Raw genomic sequence first — 27576 nt, forward strand, 5'->3', positions numbered from 1 at the left:
AAAGAGCTGCAGGTGGAGCCGTTGCACGTGGGTCACGAGGGAAGAGTCACACATATGGTTGTAAGCTGCAAACAGCTACAGCTGTCCCAAGGCACAGACGCAACACGTGTGGTCAGGCCTGTTTTGCCTCCAAGTTGTCATCACCTGTACTGAGATCGGTTTCTTCAGGGAGTTTTGAATACTTCGAGCAAAGTTACAAACATCTATTGGGTGGTGGCAGCACCAAGATTTAGGCTGCATGTTGCTTCTCTAGCCCTCTTTCTGTCTCATTCTGTGAGCTTTGTTCGCTGGCCAAGATGGACCAAAGGAGGCCGGCATGGAATTCGAGGAGTTTGTCCAGACTGACTCTCACCACGAAGAGGAGTATCTTCCAACATGGAGATCCCAGGAAGGGTATGGACTCTTGACTATTGACTGTCATGCACATTCTTACAGAGAAATCCATTCGCATTATGCAGTGCCTTGTATTTGCTGTTGTTTGGGCGCTTATGAACACCTTGAGCTCTGATTTGCTTGAAAGTGATGAGACTAATGTTCCTGAAGCTCTTACCAGCATAGGACTTAGCTGATTGCCGTGAGCGCTGAGGCCAAAAAAGGATCAAGACGAAGTTCCTCTGAAGTCTTTTAGATTTTCCATCGCAGAAGTGTAAACTGATAAGCAGTGAATTTGCTTTGCTAAGTAGTGAATTCATGGATTTCTTTTTCTTTCTTTTTTTGAGAGAGAGAGCATGCAAGCTGGCAGGGGAGGGGAAGAGGGAGAAGGAGGGAGAGAATCTGAAGGAGGCTCCATGCCCAGTGTGGAGTCTGATGCAGAGCTTGAGCTCACAACCTGAGATCATGACCTGAGCTGAAATTAAGAGTCAGATGCTTAACCCACTGAGACACCCAGGTGCCCCAGAAATTCATAGATTTCTTAACAGACACTCTGTTTTCGAAAAATATTAGACTATAGTTCATTTTTCTACTTGGATTGGCCTCTGACAGTTGGATTTTAGCTAGGGTTGAGCTAAATGAAGAGTCCCTGGGAAACAGATTTTGTTTAATTATCAGAACTTCTGTGTGATTTTGAATGGGCAAAGTACAGACGAAAAGTGTTCCGAGGTCCTGACTTTGGATGTTTTCCTCGCTTCTGATCACAAAGAATGAGACCAAGTTGATGAGAGGTAGGGGTGGGGTAAGAAAATGAAATGTTTGGAAATTGGGACATTTTGGGGACACATTTTTGAGATAACCCAGTGAAGTTGTTATGGGAATCAGTGGAGGACTCGAATCATGTACAGTTGTCTCAAAATGTATCAGTCAGTGTGCTATACCAGACCCACACTGGGAACAAGACCAGATGTGAGAGGAAGGCTCACTTGTCAACAGTTAACAAGCTAACCAACCTGGTCAAGAAGACGGGATGCCATACCTTCAAAGAGAACCTGTCTTCTTGGGGAAGTGCTATTCTGAAACAAAAGGCCATGTCAAGGTGGGTATTTTTGAATTGATAAGGGACTTTAGAATGCTCAGGGGAAATTTCCACTGGCAATTCTAGAAGAAAACATAGGTTTTAAAGGAAGGTGTCATTCTAACTTGGAGCTGAACTACTGTGATTTGATCTATAATTTCATAGCAAATCACAATATTTTCCTTTCCTGACATCAACTTAAGACTGACTATCCATATAGCAAAAAGTATGGCTTCAAATTTACCTGCTCCCAATAAATCCACAAGATCTGACAGCAATACGTGTGTTGGAGGAGTGATTTTGATTTTTCATTTGTTCTGATGAGATGGATATTCTTTGGGTTTTATATTAAATGTTCATAAGATGGACCTCTGTAGTTATGTAAGTTTCTTAACTTTAGAGACAATACAATTTGAACACAGCTCATAATACATAACAAAATTAAAACAATGCACATTTTCTTCCCAATGGCATTTTCATTTCTTGGTTCTTGGTGGCATTTGGTTCATCTAAGAAAGTGGAGGAATGTATCAATTATATTTCGATTAATAAAAAAAAGAAAAGAAAATGGGGCCAAAAAAAAAAAGTCACAAAAAACCATGCAAAACGTTAACCAACCTGCGTGAGTGAACAAACTGAAAGTTCAGCCTGGGATTCAACCTTTAATTTCAGGACCATGGGCTGTAGCTAAGAAATAATTAAAGGAGCCTCCCAGTGCCTAAGGGAGATTTAACTGTGTTGCAGCCTATTATGAAGTGATTTCATGTGCTTTGTGATGGACTTTACATAGAATTCACTTCTAAAATACCATGTATGTTATTCATCTCAGGGGTAGACATAAATCTGCCAAAGCTGTCTGCAAATTTAGCTCCAATTCTTGCCCCAGGTTCACAGAACATAATAGAGCATTAATCTTCATGAGGCTTAAGGAATTCTTGTGAGTTCCCTCTGATTTGCTGAGAGTTGTGTGAAACCCATTGCTTAGAGCCTTTATCATGTCAGCATTTCAGCAAATGCTCCACTTACCCATCCCAAACAGAGATAGCCTCTTATGTGTTCATTGCTTCAGGGAAGCCAAGGAGAGGGAAAGGAAAAATGATGAAGATGAAGGAAAGGGTAAAATGAAAGACTTCTCAACAAGCCCTTTCCTTTGGTTACCAACATGTAATACTGACCATTCTGTGTAACTTCTCCTGGTTTGCTGAAAGACTATTCTTAATCCCACCTTTGATCCATGATTTAGGAAAAGAAAAGAAAATACAAAACAAGATTGAGGAGGAAACAGTGAAAGATATTCTATTCAGTAAAAATATATTTTAGAAAGATCAAAGTATTGCAATTGCCGGATTCATACTGGGTTGAATTTGGTGTGATGCCCAAACTAGTCTTTCCTGTGGTCGTTGATAAAGTGATCATCTTAGAAGTGCTTCTTGATAAGCTCATTGGGATATACATCTTCTATGGACATTCCCTCAAATTTCCTGACCAAGGAATTATCAGACATTGGGGCAGATATCAGGGAAGACTAAAGAATAAAATTAGTGGTTGTGCTGGTTTGAGAATTTCTTCTTGAAAGAGGAAACGTGGAGTAGATCAGTGATTTTAAAAATACCAAGGTCCATATCTCCTTGACCAACTGAATCAGAATTTCTAAGGGTGAGGGCCAAGGTATCAATACCTTTTAAAGCACCCCAGGTGACTCTGAAATGTTGATGGAGTTTAGAATCACTGGAGAAGATGAATGACACTCTTTCATAGAATAATGATTTATAGATTCCACTGGGAAATCTCCAGATTTTCCAAAGGAAAATCTCCCGATAGTGAAAGCAGTTTTGCAGAATAAAACAAAGTGTAAAAGAAGTTGGAAGGAGAAAATGGATGGCAGTGTTTCTCAAACTTTAACGTGCATGGGAATGGCATTAGAGTTAGTTAAAATCAGCTTTTGATTCAGTAGGGTGGGGACTGAGATTTTATGTTTCTGACAAGCTTCCCAGGCAATGCGGATGCTGCTGCTGTTTCATTGACCACACTTCGTCTAACAAGGGACTATGGGTAAATGTCCTCTTGCCCTTCACCAAGAGAAGAAAGGAGGTGTCCTTTTGCCTTGAGGTTTTGAGGCTTGTTCTGAAGCAGGAGAGCGCACTAACATCATGGAATGCTTTATTTTTGAAACCAGCTATGATCCACTAACTAATTAAGAATCTGTTACCCTAAATGTTTTTGAGGAGGAAGTTAATAGTACTTCTGTTCCACTTCCTGAACAGTTAAATTTAATTCAACAAATAGAATTTGTTAAGCCTTAGGGATTAAAAAAAGATATATGAGACAGCTTGCATGAGGGAATTCACAATCTTTCTGGGGAAACAGAAAATTAACATGTAAAATGCTAAATCAATGCTCTAGGAGTGCAGTGCGGGGAATCCATATTGACCAGGGAGGAAAGATTCTTGGAAAAGCCTTCATGGAGGAGGTGATAGCTGAATATGAAGTTGAAGAACAAGTAGGGTTCCAGTACATGCAAAATGGAAGGGAAGGGGAAGGACGCTACAGGAACAAAGGCCTAAAGCAGGGGTTCCTAACTTTTGCTGCACATCAGACCATCTGGGAAGATTTAAAAAAGTACTTTCAGAGTCTAAATTAATTGGGGCCTGAGAACCAGCATTTTTTGAAAAGCTCTCTGGTAATTAGGTTGAGGATCATTGGAGATACATAAAGACACCAGGTTTTTGTTAAGATTTTTTGAGGTATGTGGAGGGAAATGGGAGGAATGCAGAGCAAAGAAGTCCCAGATGGTTCTTGGCAAAGATGACTTGACCCACTGCGGTGTGGGGAAGAAAACTTGTTATCGCTAATGATTAAAGTACTACATAATTATTACCGAAATAACCAAAGGCTGCGGATGATGGGCTTCATAAATATGGATTAGATTGAATTAAGGTCATTCCTATAGTAGCAGTCGGCTCACTGTCTTGCATACGTGGCTAGCATTGTTTTACTGCAAGAGAGGAAGGGTTCGTGGCCCAGCCGGCACTGCTGTGCAGGAGGCCTGGGCTGGGACAGTGGCTGCCGGGGAGGAAAGGAGATAGATTCAACACAGGTGGTGGAGTGAGTCCTCGATGGCAGTGCTCCTCAAAGCATGCTGCTTGGACCAGCAAAATCAGCACCAACAAGGAGCTTATCAGAAATGCAAATTCTGACACATACACCCCCAACCTGTTGAATCGGAACTTCTGGAAGAGGAGCCCATGAAGAGTCCAGTGATTTTTATGTCAGCTAAACTTTGAGAAGCACTGGTCTACAGAGCTGAAAGAGGCTACGGGACTCATAGGTGACATGCACACACACATGCAGACACAGACATACACAGAACCCTATGGAAAGCCAAGAAGGAGGCAAAGAAGGGTGCTGAGATGGAGAGACAGGAATGAGAAATGCCCCCTCAGCAGGGTGTATGGAAGAATTGCCATGGCAGCATCAGGCTGCCAGTTCAGGATGCAGTACTCATGTAATGGCAGGCAGGATTAGAGGACTGGCATGGCTAGGATGGATGGTGTGGCCAGGGTGTGCTGGGATGTCACACCCAGGATGAGTGGAAGTGAACAGATAACCACTGAATCATGCTGGGTGATGGAGTGATGGGCTGGCACTGTGAATGGCTACAAAGCCTCTGGGTGTAGTCCTTTCTTCCTGGCGAGCCTGTCTTCTTTTGGCTCCTTAGCAATTTTTCCCCATTCTCTCCTGGGGATCTGGTGGAGGAACGCTGCTGGACAAGTAGTTTCTACATTAAAAAGTCTTCCTTCTTCTCTGACCTTCTGCTTTTCAGTTTCACTTAGCTTATTACAGTAATTTTGTATTATGCTGCCACATGTTTGCTAAAATGAGGTTTTTGAACATCTTATTCCCCCTTCCCCAAGCTCTTTAGCCTTATGTCTTCTTCATGTTTTTCTTGAGCATTGCTTTTCTTGATAAGCTCTAAATCCTGTTATCCAGAACTATATACCCATTCATTCTTTCTTTGCCCCTGTTACAAGCAATTCGAAACTCTCAGGTTCCTACTCAGCTCTGTGCTTTACCCCATTATCCATTTCATTTATTTCTCACTTAAATCTTCTATTTTTTTAATGTTTTTTTATTACATTATGTTAGTCACCATACAGTACATCTCTGGTTTTTGATGTAAAGTTCGATGATTCATTAGTTGCGTATAACACCCAGTGCACCATGCAATATGTGCCCTCCTTACTACCCATCACCAGCCCATCCCATTCCCCCACCCGCCTCCCCTCTGAAGCCCTCAGTTTGTTTCTCAGAGTCCATAGTCTCTCATGCTTCATTCCCCCTTCTGATTACCCCCCCTTTCTTTATCCCTTTCTTCTCCGACCGATCTTCCTAGTTCTTATGTTCCATAGATGAGAGAAACCATATGATAATTGTCTTTCTCTGCTTGACTTATTTCACTTAGCATTATCTCCTCCAGTGCCGTCCGTGCTGCAGCAAATGTTGAGAAATCATTCTTTTTGATAGCTGAGTAATATTCCATTGTATGTATGGACCACAACTTCTTAATCCAGTCATCTGTTGAAGGGCATCTCAGTTCCTTCCACGATTTAGCTATTGTGGACAATGCTGCCATGAACATTGGGGTGGCCCTTCTCTTCACTACATCTGTATCTTTGGGGTAAATACCCAGTAGTGCAATGGCTGGGTCATAGGGTAGCTCAATTTTTAACTTTTTAAGGGACCTCCACACTGTTTTCCAGAGTGGCTGTACCAACCTGCATTCCCACCAACAATGTAGGAGGGATCCCCTTTCTCCACATCCTCTCCAGCAATTGTTGTTTCTTGCCTTGTCAATTTTTGCCATTCTAACTGGCTTAAGGTAGTATCTTAGTGTGGTTTTGATTTGAATTTCCCTGATGGCTAATGATTTTGAACATGTTTTCATGTGTCTGTTAGCCATTTGTATGTCATCATTAGAAAAGTATCTGTTCATATCTTCTGCCCATTTTATGATTTATTTGTTTCTCACGTTTTGAGTTTGAGAAGTTTTTTATAGATCTTGGATACCAGTCTTTAATCTGTAGTATCATTGCAAATATATTCTCCCATTCCGTGGGCTGCCTCTTAGTTTTTTCTGACTGTTTCCTTGGCTGTGCAGAAGCTTTTTATCTTGATGAAGGCCCATAAGTTCATTTTATCTTTTGTTTCTCTTGCCTTTGGAGATGTGTCTTGAAAAAGGTTGCTTTGGCCGATGTCGTAGAGGTTGCTGCCTATGTTCTCCTCTAGGATTTTGATGGATTCCTGTCTCACATCGAGGTCTTTCATCCATTTGGAGTTTATCTTTGTGTATGGTGTGAGAGAGTGGTCAAGTTTCATTCTTTTGCATGTAGCTGTTCACTTTTCCCAGCACCATTTATTGAAGAGACTGTCTTTTTTCCACCGGATGTTTTTTCCTGCTTTATCAAAGATTAGTTGCCCAAAGAGCCAAGGGTCCATTTCTGGGTTCTCTATTCTGTTCCATTGGTCTGTGTGTCTGTTTTTGTGCCAGTACCATGCTGTCTTTGTGATCACAGCTTTGTAGTACAGCTCGAAATCCGACATTGTGATGCCCCCAGCTTTGTTTTTCCTTTTCCTTTTCAACAGTTCCTTGGCCTTTTCTGGTTCCATACAAATTTGAGGACTATTTGTTCCAATTCTTTGAAAAATGTCATCGGTATTTTGATCGGGATGGCATTGAAAGTGTAGATTGCTCTGAGTAGCATGGACATTTTAACTATGTTAATTCTTCCGATCTATGAGCATGGAATATTTTTCCATCTTTTTGTGTCTTCTTCAATGTCTTTCAAGAGTGATTTATAGTTTCTAGAATATAGTTCCTTTACATCTCTGGTTAAGTTAATTCCAAGGTAACGTATGGTTTTTGGTGCTATTGTAGATGGGATGAATTCCCTAATTTCTCTTTCTTCAGTCTCATTATTTGTGTATAGAAATGCAACTGATTTCTGCGCATTGATTTTGTATCCCGCCACATTACTGAATTGCTCTATAACTTCTAATAGTTTGGGAGTGGATTCTTTTGGGTTTTCCATATAGAGTATCATGTCATCTGTGAAGAGACAGTTTGACTTCTTCTTTGCCGATTTGGATACCTTTTATCCCGTTTTGTTGTCCGATTGCTGTTGCAAGGACTTCTAGTACTATGTTGAATAATAGTGGCGAGAGTGGGCATCCTTGTCGTGTTCCTGATCTTAAGGGAAAGGCTTCCAGCTTTTCCCCATTGAGAATGATATTTGCTGTAGGCTTTTCATAGATGGTTTTTATGAGATTGAGGAATGTACCCTCTATCCCTACACTCTGAAGGGTTTTAATCAGGAAAGGATGCTGTATTTTGTCAAATGCTTTTTCTGCATCTATTGAGAGAGTCATATGATTTTTGAATTTTTCCTTCTGGATAAAATCTAAGACACTGATAGATTTGCGAATGTTGAACCACCCTTGCATCGCAGGGATGAATCCCACTTGGTCATGATGGATAATCCTTTTAATGTACTGTTGGATTCTATTAGCCAGGATCTTGTTGAGGATTTTGGCGTCCATATTCATTAGAAAAATCGGTCTGTAATTCTCCTTTTTGATGGGGTCTTTGCCTGGTTTGGGGATCAAGGTAATATTGGCCTCAGAGAATGAGTTAGGTAGCTTTCCTTCTGTTTCTATTTTTTGAAATAGCTTTAGGAGAATAGGTATTATTTCTTCTTTGAATGTTTGGTAGAATTCCCCAGGAAAACCATCCGGGCCTGGGGTTTTGTTTTTTGGAAGGTTGTTTATCACTGTTTCAATCTCTTCATAATTAATTGGCCTGTTTAAAAAATCAATTTCTTCCTGTTTCAGTCTTGGTAGTTGATAGGTTTCCAGGAAGTCCTCCATCTCTTCCAGATTGCTTAATTTATTGGCATAAAGCTGTTGATAAAAGTTCCTAATAATCCTTCCAATTTCATTGGTGTTGGTTGTGACCTCTCCTTTTTCATTCATAATTTTATTAATTTGGGTCCTTTCTCTATTCTTTTGGATAAGTCTTGCCAGTGGTCTGCCAATTTTATTAATTCTCTCAAAGAACCAGCTTCTAGTTAGGTTGATCTGCTTTACTGTACTCTTGGTTTCTAATTCATTGATTTCTGCTCTAATCTTGGTCAACTGCTTCCTCGTGCATGGATTAGGCCTGTCCCTCTGTTGCTGTTCCAGCTTCTTGAGGTGAGAATATAAAAACTGCATTTTAGATTTTTCTGTTCTTTTGAGTGAGGCTTGGATGGCTATGTATTTCCCCCTTAGGACTGCCTTTGCAGTATCCCATAGGTTTTGGACCGTTGTGTTTTCATTCTCGTTGGTCTCCATAAATTGTTTAAATTGATTTTTGATTTCCTGGTTTATTGAATCATTCCTGGTTCTTAGTCTCCAAGTGTTTGAGTTTCTTCCAAATTTTTCCATTTGGTTGAGTTCCAATTACAAAGCATTGTGGTCTAAGAATATGCAGGAATAATTTCAATCTTTTGGTATCGGTTGAGACCTGTTTTCTGACCCAGAACATGGTCTATTCTTGAGAATGTTCCATGGGCATTAGAATAGAATGAGTATTCTTTGGTTCTGGGGTGTAGTGTTCTATATATATCTATGAGGTCCAACTCGTTGAGTATGGCATTCAAAGCCCTTGTTTCTTTGTCGATTTTCTGCATGGGTGCTCTGTCTATTTCTGATAGTGGAGTGTTGAGGTCCCCTACTATTAACGTATTTTTATCTATATGTCTCTTTATTCTGGTAAGAGTTGCCTTGTGTATCTTGCTGCTCCCCTGTTGGGGGCATATATATTTATAATTGTCATATCCACTTGTTGGATACATCCTTTAAGAATAATATAGTGCCCTTCTGTGTCTCTAACTATAGTCTTTAGTTTAAAATCCAATCTGTCTGGTATGAGAATTGCTACCCCAGCTTTCTTTTGATGTCCATTGGCGTGAAAGATGGTATTCCACCCCTTTACTTTCAGTCTGAATGTATCTTTAGGTTCAAAATGAGTCTCTTGTAGACAGCAAATGGATGGGTCGTGTCTTTTTATCCAATCTGCAACCCTGTGGCATTTATGGGAGCATTTAGGCCATTTACATTGAGACTGATTATTGAGAGATATGATTTTAATGATGCCATGTTGCCAGTAAAGTCTTTGTTTTCCTAGATTGTGACTTTCTGTTCTGTATCACTCTTGGAGCTTTTTTACTTTTATAGAACCCCCCTTAATATCTCCTGTAGGGCTGGTTTCGTGGTTATGAAATTGGTCAATGACTGGCGATTCTGGAAGGTCTTTATTTCTCCATCAATTCTGAATGACAGCCTTTCTGGATAAAGGATCCTTGCCTGCATGTTTTTCTCTGAAAGAGCTTTAAAAATGCTCCCCCCCAACCCTTTCTCTCATTCCAGGTCTGTGTAGACAGGTCTGATGTAATTCTGATATCTTTGCCTTGGTACGTGAGACATTTCTTTGCCCTGGCCGCTTTCAATACTGTATCCTTGGATCTAATATTTGTGAATTGCACTATGATGTGACGTGGCGTAGGTTTGTTGTGGTTGAGCTTGGGAGGGGTCCTCTCTGCCTCTTGGACACGAATGCTTGTTTCTTTTGCTAGATTAGGGAAGTTTTCAGCTACAATTTGTTCAAATATCTCTTCTAGACCTCTGTTTTACTCCACCCCCTCGGGGATGCCGATGATTCTGACACTGGAACGTTTCATTGAGTCAGTAATCTCCCGTAACCTACATTCTTGAGATTGGATTTTTTTGAGCCCAGTTTCTATTTTAGCTTTCTCTTCTACCAACCCATCCTCCAATTCGCTGATACGTTCTTCTGCCTCATTCATCGTGGCCGTCAGAGCCTCTAGTTTTGACTGCATTTGGCTCATAGAATTTTTAATTTCTGCCAGATTCGCTCTCATTTCCACCCTTAGAGATTCTATATTCTCATTAACATTTTCGTTAATACTTTTTTCAAGTCTACACATCATCTTGACCATTGTTACTCTGAATTCCATTTCTGATAATTTGGTTATATCCATATCCATTAGTTCTGTGGCAGAGGCCACAGACTCATTGTCTTTTCTTTGCTGGGGGGGATTTCTCCTTCTCGTCATTCTGATGAGGAGAGGTTGTGGGTTGTTCAGAGCCCAAATTATTGACCAGGACCCAGGCTATGTGCCCTTGTTTTATAGGGATCTTAGGGATGTGGGCTTCTTGATTTTTCAGCCTGCCTTCTGGGGGAGGGGCCTGCCGCACCGATACTCAGGCAACCCTGTTTGGGTAGAGTCTCCTTGTCCCCTGCGAAGGGGGATGGGGATGGGCACCCTGTGAGCCCATATTTCCAGGCTTTTGTTCTCTGGAGGCTTTCCCTGGTGGTTTGCTGTGCCTCTTCTGAGAGTCAGAGCAGCAGTGGCCGAATCTTAGCCTCTGTCTCAGAACAGAGGGATCGCGGCCCGTTCTCCACTGATGTTCTGGCCACTTTAACTCTGTTTCTGTTGGTGCTGCTCAACCCTGCAGTGTCCCGGATGTGCACCCCACACCCGGCATCCCAGTCCTCACTTCCAGGGCCGGCGCGTCTCTGTCCATTGAGTTTGTAGCACCGCCAGCCACCCCGCGTGCTCCGGAGCTCCCGGTCTCAGTCTGGTTCCAGTGAGCACACCGGAGCTCCGTTTCAGTCTGGTGGCATGTGCTCCCGGCTCACGGTCTCAGTCTGCTCTCTCGCGGGTGCCAGTCCACGAGTCCACCTGCTCCCCCGTGCAGGTGGCTATCGCTTCCCAGCACCCAAACATGGCGGCTCCCTCCCCCTTCCGTTTATCTTCTGATATCTGTGCAGGGTTTCACGGCTCCCCGCTTCGTACCTCAATACTCAGCGCTGGAGATGTTCATTTGTAGAGATCCAGATGTAGCTTCCTGCGTCTCAGGCTGATTCCGTGGATGTTCAGGCTGGTCTGGTACCTATCCAGCTCGACTCAGGGGACCGGCTGAAAAAGGGGTCCCCCACTCCTCCACCATCTTAACTCCTCCTCTCTGGACTCTGGTGTATTTTGGGTTCAATTGTAGAAAAGCTTGAGAAAGGACTTGAGTACAGATACTTTATTTGGGAAATAATCCTTAGCAAGTTACTGGAAGCTTTCCTCTATTACCCAGGATGCTTTCAGACTTCAAGTTTCCACTTCGATTTAGGAGTAGGGTCTTAACAGAATTTGTGCCATGAATGATGGAATCCTTTGTCTCTGACCAAGGAGTTTCATGTCTTCTTCCAACATTCTCTCTTTCCTGAGTGGCAAGATGATAAGCCGTCTGCCTGGAGGCCAGCCAGGAGGAAGCTGCAGCCAGCTCGCGGGAAGGTCAGAGGCCAGTAGTGGTTTTTGAACATCTTATTCCCCCTTCCCCAAGCTCTTTAGCCTCATGTCTTCTTCATGTTTTTCTTGAGCATTCCTTTTCTTGATAAGCTCTAAATCTTGTTATCCAGAACTATATACCCATTCATTCTTTCTTTGTCCCTGTTACAACCAAATCCAAACTCTCAGGTTCCTATTCAGCTCTGTGCTTTACCCCATTATCCATTTCATTTATTTCTCACTGAAATCTTCTAATGGGACAAAATTCATTTCTAAGTATGTTGACAAAACTAAAAACCTCTTATTGGTCAGGTAGGCTAATGCTGTTTAAAATGTCAGTGGCTTCAGGGGCGCCTGGGTGGCTCAGCTGGTTAGGCATCTGACTCTTGATTTTTGGCTCAGGTTGTGATTTCTGGGTCATGGGATAGAGCCCCATGTTGGGCTCTGTACTCAACACGGAGTCTGCTTGAGATTCTCTCTCCCTCTGCTCCTCCCGCTGTTCACTGGCTCTCTCTCTCTCAAGTAAATAAAATAAAATTAAAAAATCAGTGGCTTCTTTCTCAATCTAAAGCAGTGATGAAGTAAAGGGAGGTGTCTACTCTGCAGCCATTTGAGATCCAGGGCCTTCCATCTCCTGCATTTGACCAGAAGGCAAGGGATTGAGTGAGATACTGGTTTTTAGGAGCCAGGCCTAGAAGTAGGTGTGTCATTTCCCCCCACATTCCATTGGCCAGAACTCAGTCAGATGGCCTCAACTTACGTCAAGGAAGTTGGGAATATGGTCAAGCAATGCCCCCAAGAGGAAAAAGAGTTAGGGTTTAATGAACACACTTTGCCACACCCTACTTTTTCATGTCAGTCTCTTTGAAGCTGGTATCTGTCAAATTCTGCATGTTGGGAGGTGTAATAATGAGAGCTCGTTAGTCTCTGTTTCCTATACATCAGGTATGTCACAAACATTATCTAAGGCCTTAGGGCATCTTGCAAAGCAGTTACTATTTTCACTCTACCTATTTTACAGATGAGGAAACTAAAGAACCAAGATAAAGTAACTTATCCCAGAACCCAGGCAGTCTGACTCCAGAGCCCAGTAGCTTATATTACACAGTCCCCATGCAAAGAAAGAAAATGACCACTAGGGCCAGACAGAACTGGAGAAATGACTCTTCTATAATCCACTGGTTGTATAATCTTGCACGAGTTTCTCAACTTCTGTAAGCTTCGGCCTCATTTGAAATTGGATTACGAGTATTGTTTACTTAATAGAATGGATATAAGATTAACATGCAACCTACCAGCAATACTTGAGGATGTAGAGGTAAAACTATTTCTAACTTTAGGAAAAACAATTGAGTTTCCTCTGCTGCTGTTTATTATTTTCCTAACATAAAGTTTATACTTTCACCTGGAGAAATGTCAGCAATCCCAATAGGAACCCAAGCTATGTTCATACTCTGAAACCATTTAGAATGTACACATCATGAGCAATTGTTTCCACCCCAACAAGACATAAAGTGTCCCAAACTAAATTGAGTACAAACATGATTATTTGGCTGCTCTGGTCCCTAGAGATAAATATAATTTTATTGACAATACTGCTGGGTGTTCAGCATTCATTATGATTCAGTTCACTGTTTAATATCTACATTCAGACCTGCGCCTCACTAATTCTCATTTTATTAAATCAGAAAATAACTCAACAAAACTAACAATACTATCTTATTCCACTTCTTGACAGTAACCATTATCCAATATTTCATATTATTAAGATTTGTATTATTTCATAAGAAATATTATGAAAAAATTGTTTATGGAATACTGTTAGGAAAATTGTACTTCTGTATTCACTTTGTCATATATGTATATTTTTAAATTATAAAATCAACTCTTGTTCATTATTTAAAATTGAGAAAATACAAAAAAGAACAAAATACACATTAAAAAAAGTCCTATCAAAACACAGACACCAACAATTTCTTTTCTTCCAATCCTTTTTAATAAATAAATTTTAAAATAGTTGGAATTATATAGCTTTGTATTCTGCATTTTTCACTTAACTTTTTGTCATTAACATTTCCCCATACTATGACATTTTCTTTGCAATAAGGTGCGTATGGATGTCAAGTGGCTGTGCCATCTATTCTCTAGCCTATTGTGGACTTTTATGTTGAAGTATTTTCTATTATAAACAGCACTCAAATGGATATTTTTGTACCTAAAGATTTTTCACATTACTTAGGATGATTCACAGAAATGGTCAAGGGAATACATTTTTTAAAGAACTTTTGTTTTCCAAAAGCTCTGCCCTTATTCATAGTCACGCAAGTTGCATAGTTTTCTTTTTTTCCTTTTCTCTTATTGTTATTATTTTAATTCTTTGTTGATTGAAGTAGAGTTGACACGCAGTGTCCATTGGTTTCAAGTGTAGCACAGCCTCAGGTTTCAACAAGTCTATAGGTTATGCTGGGCTCACACAAGTGAGAATTGCGTGAGAACGATCTGTGAGAAGTGTGCAGTGTTCATCTGACTTGTGTTCACTTCTTTAGCAGTGAAAGGAACAAAAGTCAAAGCTCTTACATTCACTACCTTGCTAAGTGTTCATATTAGGTCTTGTAGGTGGATTTAGCAGATATTAATTTCCTCCATAAAACAAGGCAATTGTTCTGAAAGGTTAAAGGAGGTAAATAAGTCACACCATATAGGGGCAAAGCTAGAACTTGGACCCAGTGCCCCCAAGTCCCATTTCCAGGCTTCTTGCCCACGACACCAGGTACATTCTTTGAGTCACAGTAACTGAGAATAGTCCATTAAATGGGAGGGGGTATTGAAGAAAGGGAGGACGAAGAGGAAGAGGTTAGCTAGAGGAAGAAAAAGAAGGTGAAGAAAAGAAGATGAAGGAAGAAGAAGGAAGGGAGCCAGGGAGGGAGGAAGAAAAAAAATTTTTTTATGGTCATTAATAGTAGGTGCTAAATTGCTTGCCATCTCTCCAAGGGCACCTGTAATAGGCATAACACAACTAGTAAGGAAAAAGGTGGGATTAAACCTCAAGTTTCTCTGATAAAAAACGTGATGGCGCTGTCTTTATTTGAAAGAAAAATTTGGTATTCTAAAGGTTAATTTCTGGGAAATCATTGGGATAGAAAGCTTTGTCTTAGACATGAAGATTACAACACTCACACCGCTCTCTTGCTCTCTCTCTCTCTCTCTCTCACACACACACACAGTTGTCTCATCTTTGTTACAATCCCAGGAATCAGGCCTTAACCTTTCTACCCAAATAGATCTTCATTCGCACTCATTCCCATACTCTGTCTGTCGTAACCACTGTGCAACCTTATAAACTCACACCTACTTGCTTATAGACCTCTTCTGTAGATTCTCTTTTGGGTAAAACAAAAACAAAAATAAAAACATGCTCTGGTTTAGAACCTATGTGGTTCCACCAGAGAACAACTCTTACTGATTGGGCCATTTTGATGGATAGAAGGTAAAAATGTGTGTGGGGGGGGGGGGGACTGGGGAGCAGGTAATGTAGTGCCACATGATCAGAACTGGCTGTTTAACCTATAGCAGGATTCTTTAGAGGCAGCTGGCAAAGTCTGTTTTACACATACAGAAGTTTTTCTCGGAAACTTGCCTTCTTCCAGCCACATTTTTATCTTTGAATGAGAGCATGCTAGGTTCCATCTCTTGACTCCCTCAAATCCCAGGGCAGCAGTTCTAGCTAAGAAGAGAGGATAAAATCCATCAGTGCCTGAAAATTCAGCCTTGTCTTCATAGAGATGGTAATCATTATTAATAGTATTATCTACAAAGGAAAGGAGAACTCTGGGTGTGTAAAATTTAAATCTTAAAGATTCTGATGATCATTCTTATTTCCTTCATTTCCTTGTTTACTAGATTTAAAAGGGTTTGCTAGCTTCTGCTGAAAAATATTAGTTGCCTAACACAATGTAAGTTTATTTCTTACTCACATTGAGTATAAAGTGGCTTTCCTCCAACCGGTGATTCAGGGTCTCAGGCTCTTTCCATCTTGTTCTATCACCTTCAAGGAGTGGCTTATGAAGTTTCTGTGGGTGTCAACACCCATCCAGCAGACAGAAGAAGACATTCTATTGTAGCACCCATGGGAGATTTCTATAGGCTAGTACTGGAAGTGGCACCCATCAAATGTGTTCATATGCTAGTTGCTGAAATTCAGGCATATGGCTTCATCCAGCTGGAAAGGGGGCTGGAAAGTTGAATTGAGTCGTGTACCTGGAAAGAAGGGAAATAGCTGTGGTGAACAGCTAATCAGTCTTTATCAAACTGACTAGAAATAGGACCAGATTAATGCACTATGGAAAACATGGCAAAATTAAGTCCTTTAGGACATTGGATAAATTTGAAAGTGAGTTCATTCTGGCAGTCATTACTCAAAGTCCATAACATATTTTGGTAATTCTTCAGAAGGACTCCTTCCTGATGCATTTCTATCTTCTTTGATAAAACCAGGGAAAATGATAATTTTGTTTGGGACATAAAACACAGAAAGTGCCACTTAAGGTCAATGTTGGTTGGTGGTCTTCAGCCATATTTTACTTCTCATTAAAGCAGCCAGACTGGAAATTGTGTCTAGGGGTGATATTTAGTAAGTCTGAGTTAGGAGTAAGTCCTCAAGAATGAAAATGTTTCTGTCTATACATATTATCTCTGTGTCTCCAGAAACATTCAGAAATTCCTGTTGATTACAGCAGTGTCTATAGTTCAAAGAAGAATTCAAACCACAAGCTATTCTAACATCTGTTTTGGTTTTATGGTCAATCTGAATAGTTGTAATTTACATTCACTGGCACCACACAATGAAGTTATTTTCAAACTACTGTATTTTGTAAAAAGAAAACAACAACAAAAATGACCTCTTTGTACTTAGATGTTGAGCCAAGTCCTAACTATCCGTACCAACAGAGGGAAAAAATGTCATGAATGATCAATAATAACTTAAGAACTCACCTTAGACCACAATCTTACCCTCTTTGCTACCCAGCCTTTATGGCTAACTTGCATTGCAGTTCATTACCAACCTTAGACCCATCAGAGAAATCCATAAGACGGCACAGAAAAGACAATAATGAGGGTAAGAGAAGCAGAGACCTTGGATAAAGGGATAATTACATCCTATATTTGAAAATGAGTGTGGAACAGGAATTATTGTTAAATGAAAACAGAACGCGTCATGTACTCAGACCACCCAATAGTCCTAGTAAATCATTTGTGGATGGGGCGCCTACACTATAACCTCAGTTGGGTATTTCCTTGGACAGATATTCTTCATCGCTGGGAGGAAGTTCACCAGCACTCCTTCTGCTCCTCTGCCTAATGCTGCCCACAGCAGTTAGGCACCACCAACTGCCTTTTCCTTACTGGATTTGAACCAGCTTCACTGGTACTAAGTTCTGCAAATACAGAAACAATAAGCAAGCTCAAAAGTAAGGCCAGGAAATTCCTTTATCCTGTGAAAAATAGTAGTTGCCATTGGTTGAACACTCAGAAGTTACCCCCATTTGTGCAATGTCCTCTGCCATATTTGATCCCATTTTACCCTTACCAAACCCTCTGAAGGGTTCTGCATGTTTTCTACCTCGGGACAATGATACGAGTCACCTAGAGATTATGCGGGTGACACTAGGCAAGTCACTTAATCAGCAATAGGGTTGGGGTGCAAAGCCAGGTTTATCTCACCTGAAAGGGCAGGCCCTTAAACACTACATTCCTCGTGGTGGACCTTGACTTGGACCTTCTTCAGACTCTGTGCACCTCACTGCTTAGCTTAGATTTCCAAATGGCTTTGCTCCCGGTGCCCTTCTATGGGCTGTCCTTCCTTGGGTCTCTGACATCGCGGCTGCTCTTCTACTCCCCTCCTGCCTCCTGGTGCTCACCGGGCTGCCCGTGCCGTTAGGCTGCTGCCCTCCTGCCGCTGGTCTCCGCCTCACTCATCCCCGAGGCTGGCACGCCCCGGATAGCCTGTCGCATCAGCAACTACCAGACAGTTTCATCACCACGTTTTATTAGATTTGACACCCTCGACTGCAACACCTATGATGATGTCAGAGATGCTAAAATGGGAACAGAACAAAAACAAAACAGATCGTTGGAACTGATGAAGTGGTATGGTGAGATTTCTAGTCTACACCATAAGGCTTATTCCACAAGAATTTCTTCTGAAAGAGAAGTTGGAAACTCTTGATGTGATTCCTTTAAAGCTTTAAGTGAACGTAGCACATTTTACAATGAAAACTAATGTTTGGGAATGTGGAATGAGAAGACTTATCTAAAACTCACAGTCCTTTTTTTCCACATGTCACTTACATTCCGTGTCCATGGTAAGCACGTGGCCTGCTCATGCACCCAAGGGAGCTGTCCGTATCAGCTCAAGAGGCTGGGGGATGTTCGCTGCAGACAGGAACACTGGGAAACACCTACTTCAACGAAATCAACACCGACTTGGATTTTGTGATTATCTTTTTCTTTACTAATTAAGTGCATCAAACTCTGCGTCTGGTTGCCTTATTTACAGGTCAATGATGCCGGTGAGCTAACTCATGAACGTAACGTCTACAGCGTGTATTCACACCCTTAAGTAAATTACTGAAAAAATGAAATAAAAACATCAAAGTCGAAAGCTGACCCTTGGTTCTTAGCCCAGTGATAAGGCAGGTAATTGTTTATTTTTAGCAACAGTTTGTCTGCATCGGAGCCCCGATACAATGAAAGAGTTTGCAGCGTTTATGGACAGGGAGCTGGTGGAGGACAGCAGAGAGGACGTAAAGGATGTGTGAGCTGGGACAGACAGATATCGCACTCACAAAACGGATCCTGTGTCCTCCATGGGTCTAAGTACTCAATGGTTGCCCTTCAGGTAGTTATCACAAGCTAGCAGAAAAAGATGGGAAATTCTGAATACAGGTGTTCTTTCTCCTCGTCTGCTTTGCGTTTTCACACAATTAAAGTAAGTGCCCAGGTGTGGCATTCATTGTTAGAAAAAGTCCTCGGGGCAGAACATGGCAGAACATGGTGTCACTTTAGCTTACTTTATTAGTTACCACTTAGCTATTCAAGTTAGGAAAAAACCCTCAAAGCACACCTCCTCTCTTTAGTTTATAACTGATTAAGCCAGCAGCAATTTTCTCTCCTCTGCCTCTTATACAGCTTTGGGAATGTTGAGCTTTTTGTACACAGGGGCCAATTTTCAGGGTTGTCAAAGCCTGCTGTTTAACACTATAATCAGCTCGCTGAAAAGCTGCTAATGCGTTTCCACAAGCGCTTGTGAACTGCTTCCTGCATTTGGACTGTGTTAACAGCTCTGGACACACACGGCGTCCTAAGACAAAATGAAAGCGGAATGATTTGCAGTTTTAGGGAACACATAGACCATTTCCCTCTTGGACTCAGGGGAGCACCCCCATAAGGAGAGTGTGTACACGTGAGCACCCAGCAGGCCTGTCTAGGTCTGTCTCTCTGCCACAGGGCTGAATTCTGAAACAATAGCTCTGGGTCTGTCGTGTGTCTGGACACTGCAGCCCTCCTAAGGGGCACAGCCAGGCTTGCCAGAAGACAGGGGAAGGGTCCACTGCAGACGTGTGACACTTCTAAGCCGCTGGATTACCTGTGGCTCCCGCACCAGAGAACAGCCCTCGTCCGTCAATCACCTGCTAGCACCTGCTGATGGGAGGACGGATGAGCGCGGATGGAAGCCTGGGCGAAAGAAGGGACGATTATGTAACACCAGCTGGGCAGTTAAGCTGATCTCCCCTCTGGGCCAAGAAGGCCTCACACCTGCTTTTGGAGCTCAGATGGGGGAATCCATTCATTTAGTCATTTGTTCATTCAACAATTATAGAATGTCTACATTAGAAGGAAGCTGAGTGTTCTCCGATCTTGGCAAATTTTGTTTTACTAATCTTCGCTTGACTTTTAGACTACAGCTGTTTGTCCCTTTTTGCACAGTAAATGGGTAAGGATAAAAAAGCTAATGTTTACATAGATAGGAAACTATCATAAACAAGCAGTAAAACTTCAGAGTAAGAAATAAAAACAGCACTAGACTGATCCTACTGTCCTGTCTGGGAAAAAGACCTGAAATATGTATCAAATCTAGGGGTCAGCCGAATAAGAGCAGCCTTCGCTAGGCAGACAGAGATTTCCAATTGGGACCCCTTCTGTAAAAATTCTTTCCAGCAGCTGCTGAGGGTGTGTATGTGTGTGTGTGTGAGAGAGAGAGAGAGAGCAAGAGAGAGAGAAAGACTTTAGCAAGAATATATAAGCCCATTTGTCATTTTATCATGTTGCATAATAAGTGATAATCATAAACCTGTCAAATATCTGATTTAGAAGAACCTAATAGATCAAATAATAGTTCATTCTCTTAATTTATAGTTGAGGAAAACGAGATTTAGAGAGTCTACTCATTAGTGGCAGAGCCAGTGCCAAAGCCCAGACTTGTTAATCTTGGACATACAAATTAATACAGGTTTGATTCATGTCTCCAGAAGGCTTGCAGTGCATTTGGAAGTCAGGACATGTTCAATGGGAACCAAAAATGGGGAACCCAGAGGTTCAAACTTTCCATAGTTTAATATTCTTGGTGGTGAAAGGGAGAGAACTCAGCTGAGCACATCACGGTCATGGGTACAATGGGTTTCCAGATTTGTTAGTGAGAGAATTTGTGGCAGGCATCCCCTAATTGCCAAGATGCCCCTGGTGCTTTTCCACATGCAAACTCTTTGTACCCAAGAGGAGAACACAGTGAAGAACACATTTGACCCTCTAATGTTATGCTAGGAATGAAATAGCCACCAATTCAAAACTCAGTCCCAGTGACTACAAATTCCAGCACAGAGGATCTTTCCGGAGAGTTATTAGAACGTATTGCAACTACCAGGAGTTACTCAATCCTCTAACCTGTATTGACCCCTATTCTGGTGATACTGACTTTATGGTAGTGAATGCTGAGGAAAATAGGGGTTATGGTCATGAAGTATAGCAGCATAAGGTCAACTATGCTCCGAAGGGTCAGGCGCGGATGTAGCCCACACCTCTACCTTCATACCTCTCAGGGCTCTCACTGAATTAGCAGCAAATGAACAAGGCCCCACGAGCGCAATGAAATGGATTTAGTATTTCATTTAGTACAGTGGAAGAGGACTAATTACATGGCAGCCAAATTTATATTTCCTCCGAATCAAGTCAATCTTGCAAAAAGCTCTTTTTCAAAGGCTCACTGTTCAGAGCCCAGCGGGGCGATGAGAAATGGCCGTGCCCCGACGCACCAGTACACCATGCCATCCCCACCTTCTGCTCTTGACAATGAGGGCTGAACTCAGCGTAACTGGCAGGGAGAGGTCTGTCTGATTCTCACAGATGGACACATCTATCAGCATGTCAGGTAGGCGTCAGTTAGAGCTGACTTACGTTTTCCTCAGCTTTGGCAAAGTCAGAATGATTATGTAAATTTATCTGAGGGCTGTTAACTCGTAATGAAGGAAGAAAATATGTCCTGTGCATGTACCAGTTTGCAAGATGCATAATGACTTTCTCTTTTCTCTCAACAGCATGGCATTGGCATTCCCTCCATTTCTATTATGCTCATGCTTCATGAACTCATCAAATTACTGCACCATGCCTGGTGCTGTGATGTTACCATTATCAGAATTGGGACATCAGGGAGAATAGGTGAGATGGGCTGATTTCTATTATTAAAGCCAAGTGATTGTTCCGTAGAGGGGAGCTGCCAAGATACGGCAACATACTCAGAGCCCAGCAGATACCCAGATGGGCTAGAAAGTGTCAGGAGGCTGGGCTTGAGGAAATTTAAAGAAATTTAAATTTAAAGAAAATTAAAGAAATCTAAAGAAATATTTCCTTTTTATCTTCCTCTTTTCTTCCTCCATGGAAACCTGGCATGAGAGATCACACTGAGCATTGCCCAGATGGACCTAGGTATTCTTAAGGGGAAGAATTGCTGGCGAATATGTATGAGGATAAGTATAAGTTTTGAGTATAGTGTGAGTAAATTTTGAGGCTAAGGAATTTTATAAGTGACAGAAATAAGTGCTTGGAGGGAAAAATTAATCACCAAGATTTGCCTCGTTTGTCAGCTAAGGAAGCAGACTTCAGAGCTCTTAGGAAAACTTTGTTTTAGCTCACGTCAGTGACTACACCCCTTTACTTGGCTGGGTCTTTTTCCTCATCCACACACCAGAAGAGATCTGGCTGGGTTTTTAGCGAAGGGCCAGGTGATGCTTCCTAAGGTTTGGCCAGCCCCCCCACTTCCTCCTTGGCTGGTCAGGGGCTGTGTCTCTGCTTCTACACTGGGCTGACGCCAGGTTCTGAGGAAACCCCCTTCTTTTCCAGTCTTTTCTCCAGGAGCAGACCTTGGGAGGAGGTGATTTTACTGTGTCACCAAATGCAAATACAGACAGGACACTGTAACTGAGAAGGTTTGGTTGACAGAGTGACAGGACTGCATGGGAATTGTCAAACAGGCTGTGATTTTGTTCTCAGAATTACCCAGTTTTGGAATAAGTGTGGACCTTAGGAAACCCTGGACAAGGAGTTAGAGAAGTAACTTTCCAGTACCACAGAGGCACAGGTGGCTGAGCCATGCTTCACTAGAAACAGACATGTTCATAAAGATGATGCCCTTTCCACCCCTTGACCTTGTACAGGGTCACGTCCAGCCACAGCCCTCACGGGTGGGATAAAGAACATCTGTGGTTGCCCATCCAGAAAGAGAAGGAGAATGTTAGCAATCACTTCAAAATCAGGCATCCTTCTGGATTGTTGTTCATCCAGTGTTACCCCCAAATAATCAGTAGTAGGTAACAGTGCATTTGGGGATGAAATGGGTAATATTGTTATTAGGATTGCTTCTAATTCGGGGTTATGGGCTACAAGAACCCGTCTGCATAGCCCCTGCCCATGCAATGTACCGTCCTTGCTGTTGTGGCTGCCACTTGACACAAACAAGTGCCCAGCATGTGCAAGGCCCTTTGCTGACCATCCAGCTCATGGCTCCTAGTTCTTTCGTTTTATGGCCACACCATACATCCAGCCCATAGGCTGTACCTGTATCACAGTGAAGGTCTGTGAATGGTTGGAAATGAAACCACTCTGCTGTTGTGGATACTTTCATTCTGAAGCTTTGTCCTCATTAAGAACTGGTAGCTTAGGGTGTGAGCGTTTGTTTTGTTTTAAGCAGCATTGCATTCAGAGACGAAGGGGGTAAAACTCATTCCTTTGCTGATGTTCCCACTCTTTAGATGAGCCGACAAAACTTGATGAGGATAAAATACCCGATTAAATGGTACTTTGACCTTTGAGAGACTTTAACTGGATATAAATATTCTAACATAGCTAAATCTTAGGATGGCAGGTGAATAATATCACTTTTGATGCCCACATTTTCAAATTCCATCTCAATCACTTTCCTGTTCTTAGAATATCGTGAATAATTCAAGGAGCCACTTGTTTGACTTATTTTTGACTTATTTTAAAAGTGTCTGACCCACCAAAGCTCTTTCGTCATGGGTCTCTCCCTGGACCTTCTACATTAATCCCATGTTGATCAGTATTGGAATTTATAAAAACCGGGAAGGATATGGCTGTGCTCTGTGGCAGGGGTTGATAAACTTCTTTTGTCAAGGGCTTTGGAGATCATATGATTTCCGTTGCAAAACTCAACACTGCCATTGTGGTGTGTAAGCAACCAGAGATAATATGTAAATGAATGAATGTGGCTGTGCTGCAATAAAACTTTAGTTATAAAGACAAACTGAATTTGGCCCATGGACTGTAGTTAGCAGATCTCTGCTCTATGGCGTCTCTATGGAAGCATTCGCTCATTGAACAAATTTTTAGTGAGTACCTATAATGTAATAGGCATAATGGTAGGCTTGCAGGGACATCAGGAAACAGACACTGCTCTTACCTTTAAAGAGCTCATGTGTTATCTGGGCAATAGACAAGCAATAAGTAATTACAAAGTATAATAAATGTTAAGACACAGAGAGTCTAGGGCACCCTCAATATATGTCCCCTTATCCAGGCTCTAAACAGAAATCAGAATGGATCAAACCTAGATCAAAAGCTGGGCTGGGGAAATTTAAGGTAACCTATCCAGGATTGCTTTTTATTTTTCCCCCTCCACAATTCAGTTTTGAAAGAAGTGACTAATGTGCATACGTGAAGAATGAGTTGGAGGTAGTCTGATGAAAGAGCGTGGGGGAGGACAAGAGAGCATTGCAGGCGGGGAGAGTAAGAGTTGGCAGAAAATGGTTTCTCAGGTGCCTGAGTCCCATGAGCAAGCCAGGATTTGCAGCAATGGAAGGTCAGCCCAGAGGCCTAACTGACATGGGGTGGGGGTGGGGGAATGAATGTGACAAGAATCAGAAGGCAGAGAGGATAGAGATGCAAAGAAATTACAGTAATCAAGGAGTTGCAGGGAAGGTTAAATATCAGGTAGTCACATCACTTTATGAAAGCTACTTGCTGGCAGGCTCATTTAGTTTATTCTGACCTAATTTACTCAAGTGTGAGCCTGAAGGCCGGTACTAATTTGCATGTCCAAGAGTCATGTTTGTCTCGAAATCTAAACCTGATCACATTGTAAATGTGAATCTGGAAAGACAGCAAATGCAAATGCCTGTTCTGAATGTTATTATTTAATTGCATTTGGAAAAGAAAATAATTTAAAAGATGAAAATAGGGAGAACCCTTAGCAACCAGCATTAATTAATGTTGGCAGAATGGATTACATACTACATGTCAAAAGTAAACTCTAAGTGACATTCTTCTGTAGCCACTCTTTTTTTCTTTAAAGATTTTATTTATTCATTTTTGAGAGAGAGAGAGAAGGGGGGGGCAGAGGGAGAGGGAGAAGCAGACTCCTGAGCAGGGAGTCCAATATGGAACTCCATCCCAGGACCCTGGGATCATGACCCGAGCCCAAGGCAGATGCTTAACCGACTGAGCCACCCAGGTGCCCTGTAGCCACTCTTAATCGCACATTGCAATACTGCCCTGGGGTCTGTTGTAATAGCAGATACGGCCACAGACTCCTTCCTGGAGCCCTGGCTTGAACAGGTAATCTTGGATAAGATCACCACCTGAAGTACTAAACTTGACAAGGAAGTGGCCGAGGAGCTCCTCAGCTGTAGCAAGGGATCCCCACTTCCCAGTCCTCATCAGACATGTGATGTGTACCTAGGATTTTTATGAAGGTGACAAGAAGTTATAAACTGGGAAAGCAACAGAAAATTGTCGGCAACTCCTTGTAATTCAAAGCCACAATTTACATTAAAAACTCTGCTTTAGAAAATTAAATAGTTGGGGATTAAGAAAAGGAACTGAAACAGCCTTTTTGACTTACTAGAGCATAGGAATGTGAGGACATAATAACAGCAGAGAAACATCCATAGTGAATTTATATTGAGAGTGGGTTTAATCCTCCAAGAACAAATCAAATACTAAAATACAATTAGCGATGTTAGCAAAATCTTATCTCTGTTTATGCCTTTAATTTAAATTGGTGACTCTGGGAAAAGGGGAAATGCTGGTGTTTCTGCCATTTTGAGGTATATTCTCCCGTGCCTCAGAAGGGATATGGTACCCAAGGAAGAGTAGGGACCAGGAAATGGGGGGAAATATCTGGGGGGAGGAAATTTAAAGGGATGGGTGGTCTCAGAATGGTCCTTTTATCTCTCAACCATGAAAGGTCCTGAAATCAGGTGATTTGTCAAGCAGTAGCTCTTGCAGCAAGGGGTGGGGGGTGGGCAGGAGAAAACACCCTCAAGGGCAAACCTGCTCATTCCAGAAGAAATAACCTAAGCAGGATTTTTAGCATTTCTTCTAGAAATCTTGTAGTGTTGTGTTTGTGTATGTTTATCAAATTACATATTATCTCATTTTAAATTATGTTTCTTTTTTCTTTGGATCAAACTTAGGGTATCATATTGAATTTTTTAAAAATTATGTATGGAGACAGGTTATGTTATCTATGTACATTGCTTCCCATTAGTAAAAGTGGTGTCAATACATATGTGTTATAAAACAGGAGGCATGTTGGGTCTGATAGGGTTGAGACTCTGTCACAGGCCACGGGTCCCTTCACTGGGAGGGTCATCGATAGGTTTCAGCCAGACCTTGCAAACGGCAGCCTGTTTGGAGTCAATGTTTTCTTTGGCCTGCACAGTATTTTTTAAAATGTGAATTATTTTGCCAACATTGAAAATTTCTGGAGGTTTCGCATGAAAGTCCAGATTTTTGGCTTCTTGAGAGAACATAACATAAAAAATATAAAACAATCTACGCATGGCAGCCCCGGCAAGCCCCAGCCCACATCCAGGCTAGGTTCGCTGAAGCTGAGGCGAGGCCGTTCCCTTCAGCCCAGGCAGGCCTCACTGACCTTACCTGCTGGGACAGGGGGGTTTGGATCGGCTTCACTAACACTGCATTAGGGGTGCTGGCAGGCAGCAGCGAGGAGGAGGGAGCAAGGAGAAGCAACAGCCAGGATGGCAGTCGCGTGAAGAGGAAAGGGAGAAAAAGAGCCGAAAGGGAGCCAAAATGGGGACCGTGCAGATCATGGACGGTGACAGGGTGTATCGGCCTCCTCGCCTCAACCCTCCGCGCTCAATGGGGAGCGGCGAGTGCACGGAGGGGGAAGCAAAATAGCATCAGGCTTTTCTCTGCATCCTTCCGGCTTCACTCGCTGTCACAGGTGAAATTCAGTGATAAAGGAACCCTGGGAGCGGCGTAGAAGGAAGAAAGCGATCACAGAAGGGTGGCATGCAGCCCGAGACACGGGCGGCAGGGAGGGAAGGGGACAAGTCGATTGCCCGTACGCGGCTGGCACTGTCCTCAGGGAGATGGAGAAATGCAACGTTCACACCACCCTCCCGATCCTCAATAGCTTCAGGAGGCTTGAAGCGGCTGCTTCTCCGCCAGCACCTGTCCCTGAGCCATCCCCCAGGCACGGAAGCAGCCTGAGATCGTCCTCAAAGGGCAGATCTCCCGGCAGCCCTCCGGGTCCTGCTGTCCCAGTACCGCTCGAGCTGCTGTGGCCGGGCAAGCATTACTGGCCCCAGAGCTCGGCGCTCAAACCATGGAGACTCCTCTCTACAAGCCTCGAGCCAGGCACAGCCGTGCTCCAGGTGCCTTGATAGGAGGATTCAGACGGCTGGGTTTATCCCCAGGAGTGCAGACCCAAGCATTAGAGCTAGTCATCGAGCCCTTGGGTCCCCAGCAAGCCCCTTAGTGATGCTACGGCCACGCTGGCAGGACATCAAGTTGCTAAGAGTTCTCCACCCTCTTTCAGGCCAGGGTCAACTAGACGGAGCACCGTGCTCCTTTTCCAGAGAAGAAAAGTTACATTGCTTGAAGAGAGCATATCAAGCCGGTGTCAGAAATAGTGGAATGGATTTGGCAGTGTTTGTGGCTGTGTGTAGACTGTGTGGTCTGAAAGGTAAGCTATTCATGAAAGCTTGTGGTCCAACACTCCTTTTTCATGAAGTTATTTTCACTTCACAGGAAAAGAAAAAGGAATCCTTATAATTGTTTATAATATCATCATAATGTCTTGTGGGAGAGCAGGACATTATTTTCATTATGCAGATGAGGAAGCCAAGTTTCAAGGGTCAAAAGTGGATTGCCCAAAGTCATGAAGGTTGTATAGCCAGGACTTGACAGTAA

General features: G+C 42.4%; 1 protein-coding gene across 1 annotated transcript in view; it reads left to right on the forward strand.

Moving 5' to 3' along the window:
• Window positions 1–316: 316 nt before the first annotated feature.
• UPP2 (uridine phosphorylase 2) overlaps window positions 317–27576 on the forward strand; it is a 38771-nt gene continuing 11511 nt past the window's right edge. The window contains 8 exon segments of the mRNA XM_044380224.3: window positions 317–393; window positions 3854–3950; window positions 17789–18002; window positions 18565–18653; window positions 21441–21562; window positions 24903–25052; window positions 25054–25109; window positions 27203–27349. Of these exon segments, the coding sequence (XP_044236159.2) occupies window positions 317–393; window positions 3854–3950; window positions 17789–18002; window positions 18565–18653; window positions 21441–21562; window positions 24903–25052; window positions 25054–25109; window positions 27203–27349 (952 nt within the window).

This window comes from Ursus arctos, unplaced genomic scaffold (assembly GCF_023065955.2).
Source record: "Ursus arctos isolate Adak ecotype North America unplaced genomic scaffold, UrsArc2.0 scaffold_1, whole genome shotgun sequence".
Taxonomy (NCBI): Eukaryota; Metazoa; Chordata; class Mammalia; order Carnivora; family Ursidae; genus Ursus; species Ursus arctos.